Source organism: Pelobates fuscus, chromosome 5 (assembly GCF_036172605.1).
Source record: "Pelobates fuscus isolate aPelFus1 chromosome 5, aPelFus1.pri, whole genome shotgun sequence".
Lineage (NCBI taxonomy): Eukaryota > Metazoa > Chordata > Amphibia > Anura > Pelobatidae > Pelobates > Pelobates fuscus.
In genome coordinates, this window is record NC_086321.1 from 301424370 (window position 1) to 301435193 (window position 10824).

General features: G+C 40.6%; 1 protein-coding gene across 1 annotated transcript in view; it reads right to left on the bottom strand.

The window, feature by feature from the left end:
* The window catches only part of LOC134612214 (rho guanine nucleotide exchange factor 18-like), a 262991-nt gene extending 252528 nt beyond the window's left edge, over window positions 1-10463 (bottom strand). The window contains exons 1-2 of the mRNA XM_063456564.1: window positions 10287-10463; window positions 9618-9732 (exon numbers count right to left, since the gene is read on the bottom strand). Of these exons, the coding sequence (XP_063312634.1) occupies window positions 9618-9732; window positions 10287-10463 (292 nt within the window). The remainder of the gene's footprint in view (window positions 1-9617; window positions 9733-10286) is intronic.
* Window positions 10464-10824: the final 361 nt, after the last annotated feature.

Genomic DNA, 10824 nt, shown 5'->3' on the forward strand with positions numbered 1-10824 from the left:
AAATAACAGAGAAACAAACATAATACACATAATATTAAGGAGATGTATCTGCATAGATCCGACGCTCACGAACAACATTAAACAAATTTGAAAGAACATAGTTCTATTAAACCGTAGATTTCTGTAGAAATCGACGGAAACAATGTAGTAACACTACACAAAGAGGGGACCATCCAGGGAAACAGGACACAACCTCAGAGGATCACAATTAAATCTAGCATTGTTCACAAAGAATAAAAAAAAAAAAATATATATATATATATATATATATAAATAACACCTTTAAGCAATATATTAAATCATTACCGAGTGAGAAATTCTCATAAATTCTAACCTATATCAGTTACCATCATCTTAAGTTTACTTGTATTTATGCGGTGACACAAACAATAAGCATACATCTTGTATCCTTCCGTTTGTTAAATCAAGTGTATCTATCTATTATTATTATTATTATTGAACAAAAAAAAAACCCTTATACAAAATCAAGTGCAGATCAAATTATCCAGACCTAAACCTCGTCTTATATCATAATTACATATATCATGATTTTTTGGAACTACAGTATTACATAAGTATATGTAATACTGTAGTTCCAAAAAATCATTAAAGATTCTTATTGTATCCGATATCAGCTTATTATTTACCCATCACTTTATAAGAATACCATTTAGTGTAAATCATATTAAATCGTAACCTAATAAAAAAAAATAAGTTATCAGTATATTATAACTTCCCCATAAACCCATATATAGACCCACCCTAACTGTCTTAAAGAATAGTGATAAATTTACATTTCATAACGTGATGGATATCTATCAATTGTTTGTGTATAAAGCGTAATACAAATTGAGTGCAAATCTCATTATTAATACCCACAACACATCATATATCAGCATCCTATATTCGTTATAGTGACTATAAATATATATAAATATAAATATAAATATATATAAATATAATAATATATATATAAATATAAAAATAAAAAATTTAACCTTTTAGGCTACTTTTTAAAATCTGCTATAATAATTTCTTAATCTTCATCCATTCAACTAGATTTAAGTTTGAATCAAAAGTCTCTCTTTTATCCTCATATGTCAAAGATAATTTTAAGGGGTATACCCCCTATATCTTATATTATGAGATCTAAGAGTTTGAGTTGCAGCGCTGAATGATTTTCTATTTTGTCTGGTTTCAAAAGAAATATCACGAAAAACTTTTACATTTTGAAAGCGTCCTGAGTTGATTTGATTTGTTCTTACGGACTTCAAAATTGATTCTTTAAATTCATATGAAAAAAAACAAGCAATGATATCCCTTGGCAAATCATTCTGAATAGGTTGGGGTTTAAACAACCTATGACACCTTTCTATTATCTGGTCATGTGGATCGAACGAAATTCCCAAGACTGCAAAAAAGTCCAGTAAAGTTTGTTTTAAGTCTTCTTGTGTGTCTTTCTCCGGTATATTTCTGAAACGTAATTTTTTTCGGCTACTACGATCTTCCAGATCAATTAATTTGAGTTCGAGGGCCGAAATCTTACTATGGGCCTTCTGGCTTTCACCTGTAAAAATTTTTTACTTGAAAATAAATTTCTTTAAATTGGTCTTCAATTCTCTGCATGTTAGCAGCAAGGACATTTATCTCTTGTTTGATTTCTGATTTAATTTCTGCTGCAATCGTAGCCAATTCGATCTTTATTTCTTCCAAGTTTGATCTTAGACTAGTATGCAGTATAGAAGACGTTATTTGATCCTTTTCAGTAGTATATTTCCCCTCAGCTACCAGAGTATCAAGACTGGAATCTATATCATTCGTTTTCTGTTTCAGGTTTTTATAGTGTTGAGGGGAGAAATAAATATTCATTGATTTATCTTGAGAGGGATCTTTTTTATCCTTTCTTGTTGAGGATTTAACATCATTGGGTTTTCTTGAAGCCATAGTAAATAATGTTGTATTATCAAACCCACATGTATTTAATTAAATTAGCCAATTTGGGATTTTAAAGTTGGGTTTAGAGTTGAATTTGCACACTTATTTTTAGGCTTGCCCTTTAAATATGTTGGTAAACCAATTTTTCATGTGTGCCTAATAATATAAAAAATGGCTGGAAAGACAAAAATATATAGATTTTCTTCTTGGGAAATACACAATTTTTGAGGATATTTTGTGTAGAAGTTAATCTGATCTATATGCTTGAATTATCATACGAATTTATCATACGAATCTATAGGATCAAATAAGTTAAAAACATCTTACGGATCCTCGAGAGACACGTGGGCGTCGGCATCCATGAAGTCTCATAAAGTTCAGCGTGTCTCCCAGCAATCAAAAGTTTCCTTCGATGAGATTGGTGGTCTAAAAAAAAAACGAGGTAGCACAAGGTATAATTCTACCGTCGAGGGAACATTGAATCTATTTAGCAGTAGATGATAACCGCAGTAATCCCTCAAGGCTGGGATGGGAACAAAAATGAATCATCCGAGGACGGCTGCATCGGATCCCGCCATCGCTGGCGGCTGCCCCTCCTCTTCCGTCACAGTGGCGTCGCACGTAGGTGTGTCAGCACGTCATGACGCTCCCCATGTCTGCACTGGCATTTTAATAGATCAAAAAAAGTTTCTTCATTATGAAATATATATTTAATAAGATATAATACTTGTGCATGTAGGTCTACTAATTGTGGCCTATTAAAATTGTACACAGTTAACATCTATGAAAACTAACAAGACTTACAATATACAAAATTTAATAAAGTGGAATTTATAAACTGTTGTAAATCTCCTTAAATGCCTATGTTAATAGGGCTCCGCGGGCGGCTGTAAGGGGAGAATGCAATCCACGGTCTCCCCTTCCCCTACCTGTCGGCGAGCGGCGTCCTTACAGCTCCATGCGCCGCTCGCGTCCTCCTCCTTGCCTCCCAGCGGCAGCATGTATAACGCTGCACGCTGGGAGCCCGCACATTTATGCAAACGCCGGGGTCAGTCACATGACCCGGCATTAAAGCCACAGTACCATAATCACAGTGGGAGGTGTAAATATCTCCCACGTGTGATTGTTAATTCTGATTGGAAGTTATCCAATCAGAATTAGTCACAGGATTTATATACTTACCTTTCCTGTCTCTCAGTGCCCTGTTGTGGTCTTGTGATACCTGTATTGCAGTCTGCTCGTGTTTCTCTCTGTGTCACGTCCTGCTCTGTTCTGTGGAGATGTCTGGCCTTGGCTTCTAGTATCCAGTACTCTTGTTACAATTCTTGTTAAGTTTTTCTTGGTTTTTGGTTTTCTATTCTATGTCTGGTTTTCTTTATGCTGGGATTTCTGGGTTCATTCCTGTAATCCATCCCTGGGATGCCCAGTCTCCAGGTTTCATTTAAATGTTTGTTTTATGTTGCCACACCCGTTTGTTTTCCATCTTTCACTTTCAGTGTTCCTGCAGGCAGCTCCTCAAGGCTTCTGCCCTTTCTTGCAGGTAAGTGCTATATATGTCTTTTGGTTGTTTTAGTATACATTAAGCAGTCTAGGACCTGCCAGGTATTGGGTACATTGGCGTTGTTGGCAGGCTTATGCAATGTATGATCATATAATGTGACTAAATCCCCATGATTTTCATATGTAGTACTTGGTTATTTCTCCTCTTGTTTTGCCTATGTTAACTTGTCTTGTTTTAGTTTGTATACCCAGTCCATGTACAGTCCTGTCCAGTCTTGCCCAAGTTATGTTCATGTTTTCCTCATGTCTTGTGTATATGTTCTGGGTTTAGCTTACTATCCTTCTCTGGTTCTGGGTTCTACTAGTTCTGTCTTGTTTTCATGTTTGGTGCCTATCTCTAGTCTAGTCTTGTTTCTAGTACTGGATACAATCTTGCTGCAGAGCCTCCCTATTCAGCTCCTGGGAAGTCTGCTTAATTTCCTGCTCTTAGTTCCTGGTATCCGCTGAAGCTGATTCAGGGTCTTGGTATGTGGCTGCACAAACGCTGGTGCTCAACACCAGGGGGCGTGCGGTTACCCTGCACCAGACCCTGCTAATCCACCTCCACGCTGTGACTCCTACTCTGAACATCAGGCATACTGGGTCCCAGTCCTGCACCGCCGCCCGGACAGTGTCTGGGTACCGGGCACCGGACCGCCACCCTGACAGTATGGCCGTAGGCCCTTGGAGTTCGTGGAGTGGACCCTGCAGCTTTCCTGATCTGTTCTGTCTGTATCCTGTCCTGCCTGGATTATGCAGCATACAAGAGTACCTGTATCTGGACCAGTCTGCTGGAGATGACTTCCTCATTCCTGTTCAGTCTGTCTGATTTCTGTCTTGGAGGGGGTCGATCTGCTGAGCAGTTTGGTGCCTCTGCAGGTGTCATCTTGTTCTGCTTCTTGTTCTAGTTCCTGTTTCGGCATGCAAGAGTTCCTGTATCTGGACCAGTCTGCTGGAGATGTCTTCCTTATTTTTGTCGTGGAGGAGGTCGATCTGCTAAGCGGTACGGTGGTTGCTTCAGGTGTTAAACACAACCCAGTACTTGATTGGGGTTGTTTAGATATAATCTCCTGGGGGGAATCTTGTCAATGAGACTAAGGCCCGTGTGTGTTCTGTTTGTCTACTTAATATGCCCACTGCTAAACCGCTTTCTGTTTCTGTCCTTTCTGTGTATGCAGACCTCGCATTGTTTTTTGAAAAAAGGGAGGCTGATGGGCTGCCTCCACACCGTGATTATGATTGTGCCATAAACCTGTTACCAGGTACTATGCCCCCTAGGGGTAAGGTCTACCCGCTTTCTGAGAAAGAAAATCAGGTTATGGAGGAGTACATACGGGAATCCTTAAGTGAAGGTTTTGTCGGAGGGTCCTCCTCTCCTGCTGGTGCTGGTTTCTTTTTCGTTGCCAGGAAAGAGGGCGATTTGAGGCCATGTATAGACTGCAGTGGTCTGGACGGTATAGCGGTTGAAAAGGCTTGTCCTATCCCTCTCGTCGCTGAGATGTTTGATCGTGTTAAAGGTTCTAGATATTATACTAAACTAGACTTCAGGGGGGCTTATAACCTGGTTGGTATAAAAGAGAATGATGAATGGAAAACAGCATTCAATATACGCAGTGGACATTGCAAGTGTCTAGTCATGCCTTTTGGACTGTGTGGTGCTCCTGCTGTGTTTCAGGACCTCATAAATGATGTCCTTAGAGATCTGCTGCATGTCTGTGCCGTAGTCTATCTTGATGACATGCTCGTATATTCTCCTGATTTAAAGTCACACCATACTCATGTGGGGATGGTGCTTAAGAGATTGTTGCAGAACGGTCTTTATTGCAAGTTAGAAAAATGTTTATTCGACCAAAAATCTGTACAATTCCTAGGGTATGTCATTTCAGAACAGGGATTCAGCGTGGATCGTTCTAAATTAGAAGCCATACTGTCTTGGCCTCTTCCCCAAGGACTTGGGGCAATACAGCGGTTTATGGGGTTTGCCAATTGCTATCGGAGGTTTATTAAAAACTTTTCATCAATTATTTCTCCGATCACGAAACTGACGAAAAAAGGTTTGAGGCCTTCGAGACTCTCAAAAAGGCATTTGCCACTGCCCCTGTGCTACACCATACTGATCCTTCCCTTCCCTTTGTTATGGAAGTAGATGTCACGATTTGGGGAACCCAACACGCTAACACACACACAGACACACACACAGAAAGTGTGCAGTACCGGACCTTAGAGTGGCCGGGCTAAGCACACACAGAATAGTCAGGAGACAAGCCGAGTAAGGGGAACCAGAAAACAGAATAACGAGAAACAAGCCGAGGTCAAAGGGTAGGAGAAAGTCACAAAGTCAGTATAACAAGCCAGAGAGTACGTAACCAGAAAGCACACGTTCAGTATCAATACATAAAGCAAAGACCACAACAGGGCACTGAGAGGCAGGAAAGGTAAGTATAAATATCCTAGCCTTAATTCTGATTGGATAACTTCCAATCAGAATTAACAAACACACGTGGGGGGTACCCACTGTGATTTTGTACTGTCGCTTTAACGCCGGGTCACGTGAGTGACCCCGGCGTACTGATATGGGTGCCGGCTCCCAGCATGCAGCGTTAGACATGCTGCCGCTGGGGGGAGGAGGAGGAGAGGACGTGAGCTCGCCGAACGGTAAGAGGATGGGGGACCGCGGGCAGCGACGGACCGAGGGTGAGTGCTGCGAGCGGATTGCAGCCTCCCCTCACCACTGCCCACGGAGCCCTGACAGTAGACGCTTCTGAATCAGGTATAGGAGCGGTGTTATCACAAAGACGAGCGCATGCCGAACCCCTCCATCCCTGTTGTTGCTTTTCTGAAGGGCTGTCTGATTCTGAGGGGAATTGCGACTACGGAAACAGAGCACTATTGACTATTGTGGTGGCTTTTGAGGAGTGGAGGTATTTATTGGAGGGAGCTAGACACAAAATCCTGGTTATAACTGATCATAAGAATGTCTCCTATGGGGCTGATGCTAAAAGGTTGTCCTCTCGTCAGGCCAGATGGTCTTTGTTTCTTTCGCACTTTCGGTACATTATCACATATAGGCCTGGATACCGTAATGTCAAAGCTGATGCTATCTCCCGACAATACGAACCTTTGGAGTCGATTTCCCCTGCTCCTGAACCCATTGTGCCTACATCTAAGATAATAGCTGCTACCCGTTTGGTTGTTTCGTCTCTTTTCCTTGATGGTATCAAGACATACCAAACCCAAGCACCCTTTGAGACGCCTGTTGGTAGATTATACGTGAAAGAGAAATACAGAAAGAAGTTGTTAGCTTTATTTCACACCGCCAAAACTGCTGGTCATCCAGGGGTTACCAAAACATACAAGGGTCTCCTTCAACAGTTTTGGTGGCCCTCACTTAAACAAGACGTGGTGGATTATGTGCAGGCTTGTCGTGTTTGCACACAGTGTAAGTCCCCTAATGTTAAACCCCCGGGACTCCTAATGCCCCTATCTGTACCCAAGAAGCCATGGACCCACTTACCCATGGACTTTATTGTGGATCTTCCTTCATCTGATAGACAGACAGTAATTTTGACTGTAACTGATAGGTTCTCTAAAATGGCACACTTTATTCCACTTAAAAAACTACCTTCTGAATGCTTGGTTTTATAGGGAGAGGTATTAGTAGTAGAAAGAGGGAAGTGCTTATGCCATTGTACAGAACACTGGTGAGACCTCAATTGGAGTATTGTACGCAGTATTGGAGACCATATCTTCAGAAGGATATTGATACTTTAGAGAGTTCAGAGAAGGCCTACTAAACTGGTTCATGGATTGCAGGATAAAACTTACAAGGAAAGGCTAAAGGATCTTAACATGTATAGCTTGGAGGAAATACGAGACGGGGGATATGATAGAAACATTTAAATACATAAAGGGAATTGACACAGTAAAGGAGGATACTATATTTAAAAGAAGAGAAACTACCACAACAAGAGGACATAGTCTTAAATTAGAGGGGCAAAGGTTTAAAAATAAGATCAGAAAGTCTTACTTTACTGACAGGGTAGTGAATGCATGCAATAGACTTCCAGCTGAAGTGGTAGAGGTTAACACAGTGAAGTATTTTAAGCATGAGTGGGATAGGCATAAGGCTATCCTAGCTATAAGATAAGGCCAGGGACTAATGAAAGTATTTAGAAAATTGGGCAGACTAGATGGGCCGAATGGTTCTTATCTGCCGTCACATTCTATGTTTCTATGGTGCACTTGTTGCAGTCTTCAGCAAGGTCTACTCAGTGTCAAGGAAGTATAAGAGGTTTGAATTTGTTGCTACAGCCCTTAGACCTCTTGGCTAAGGTCCAGGACATCTTCCTATGTGGCTTGTGTACGCGCAGTCACCATCTGGATTTCGGTTCAGACTACATCAAGGTAATCCACGGCCATTTGTCTCAACTCCCGCAGAAGGTTAGGGATATCTTGTTTTTTAGGCTGGGCCAATGCATTCCAGTCCACCAAATCCACAAGGGGTGTTGCAGGAGATATGGGTTCCCCGTATTCAAGTTATTCAGCTTGGGAGTCTGTCTTGTTCAAGTTGTCATCTGATCGAGCCGCCATCTTGGAAGCCACAGGTCGCTGCAGCAAGGCTCCAATAGTCTTTACCCAGTCCAGCTTGTGGCTTCTTATAGAGTGTGTAGGGAACTGCCCTCACTCCCATCAGTCTGAGCCAGGGTGCTTTAACTGTACTGGAACCAAACACCAGATTCCCAAAGTAGTAGAATAAAGGAAAAAGGGTCCAGACACTCCTTGGTTCAAGATAGGCACTTTATTAGAACATTAGAACAGCAACATTTCAAACATCTAGGTCTTTATCAAGCTTGATAAAGACCTAGATGGTCAAAACGTTGCAGCTTGTGGCTTCTGTGATCTCTATCCCATCGTGCCTGAGCTCCATGCAGGAGAGTTGGGTTGCCAAGGAGTGATGTTAAGCATCTCAACTTTGGACTCTAATTCCATCAGTGTGACTTTTGAGGTCAGAATATCGAGATGGGCCCCAGATTTTCACGGAACCTTCTTGTCTGACTTTGAGTACAAAAAAAGATATGGGCTTGAGATATGGGTTCATCCTTGGTAAGCAAAGTTGTGGGTAGGTAAATACCCCAATGGCATTGAAGGGCCATGGATGAATATGCTGCAGCATAATTGCCAGATGTCAGGAGCTGCGATGGAAGGCATCCATACAGTTCAGATGCTTTAACATATTTTTTACAACTTGTTACTTAATAAACCATTTTGCATTATACATCTCCTGGCAACCTACTGGGCATCATATATGATCTTCCAGACTCCCTATCCCTGGTGGAAATGATACCACCTAAGTATGGTACCACCTACAGGTAGCCACAAAGGAAAGGAGAATATCATAAATGTAGGGCTATATAAACAATCACCATGAAGACAAAAGACAAATCCCAAGGAAGATGCATTACTGATAATTGTTGTGCCTTTACTTACATGTGAGATTTTTCTAAACAAAATTTGTTATAATTGGTGAATTTAAATTGGTGAAATGTATCCCCTCCTTTGTGGCTACCATTCCCTTGTGTGACAACTTGTCTGCTGATCTGGGGGAACCCAAGTGATAATCTACCTACATATTAATATTGATCTTGATATTGTCTACATTTTTAGACATACATACATACGGTATGTGGTAAGAATTTGTATTTCTCCTTTTTTGTATCCCTTTATTTATAAGAAGGGTATAAATATGTATATATTTACAATATATAATTTGTGTACTGTTCATGTTGGTTGATTGTTCATGAAAGTTGATGGTCACTATGTTTTTTACTTAAAAAAGCTTTATTGAAGTTCATCTCGGCAAAGTAACTGAGCAAACAAACTGAAAAAAACTTTTGTAGAATTTTAGGAAGCTGAAGGGTTCATGGTGGGATTAAGGGAATACATCATATATAAGCATAATGAACAAGATAAATTAAATTATCTCTCTTAAAAATGGTGGCAAACATTATTCATTTTCGTCACCAAATGTAAGTTGTTCTTTTTCCACAGCTCACTGTTTCATGAAACAATATACAATCATAGTATTACTGGGATGAATACATAAAATAGAAACTTCAAAAACTTCAAATATAAGGCTTCCTTACCTTCAATAACAGGGCAGGAGGATTCCAAGCTTCGGGAAATCCTAGGTGCTGATATCTTATCCAATGTTGAAGGCATTGACTTAGATCTGATCCTCTTCCCAGTACTATCGACATCCTAACAAAATTCACAAAAAGGTTGTGGTTTTAAAACAGCTTTGACCTTTGATGGTGACAATGATAGATAACACTGATGTCTATGAAGGAAGCCGCATGATTGAAGGAGCCTCCATAGACAATGCCTTTTTCATCACACCCATCCCTGGTGATAGCTGGGGGACTTGACAAAACTTGATGACAGTAGCTCTGCATTTTGTCAATTGTTACCAAGGGGAGGGAACATACATAAGACTAACTAGCCCCTACCTTGCATATGATATCTTTTAACTGTGGTGGAATTTCAGTGGACTTCCAACACAGTCAATGTGAGTACTTCATAAAGATTCTGGGGGGATGTTCAGTGGGGTGACAGAGCTGCTTTAAAGATTATTGTTCCTGTACATGAGGTAAAGATTTACACAGCATAACATGGAATACAAGAACCTGCTTAACAGAAATTAAGAACTTGATTCCAATAAACTGAAACTGGATACACTTCAATATGTCATTTCAGCTCAAAATAAAGAAGCCTGACATATTAAATAGAATAAACACAATACTGTGAAGCATTACCTTGTTTTCCATGACATCCCCTTGAAGACAGATGTTCCCATCATCTGGCTCAATGAGCAAGTTTGCCTTTGTCACCCATGGTCGAGAAATTTTAAGAGTCTCCTCTGATTCCTGTTCCCTCTCAGTTGCAAGATCCATCTCAGAGACATCAAGGCTGAACCTTGCAAAACATAACATTCTTGTTAGAATATATATATATATATAGAATATATCTATATATTTGTGTTAAGGGCTCATGATAGTACAGAAGAAACAAACACTGATAAGTGTAGGATGGTATTAAAAGAGCAAGTCGGTTGTGGTGTGCCGGAACCGACGATGAGGTAGGCCTGTAAATAAAGAGGGCCCACCAAGAAGAAATGTAATAGAAAAAGAGTTAATAATGAGGAGTGGGTGGGAGGGTGATGCAGCGCTGACCTCGAACGGTATGGAGGCAGGTAAGGGTTGTCCCTTAAGTAGGGAAGAGATGTGTCATTCGCCCCTCCCACAATTACAGGCCAAAAGGCCTTAATACTTGTGTTAAGGGCTCATGATAGTA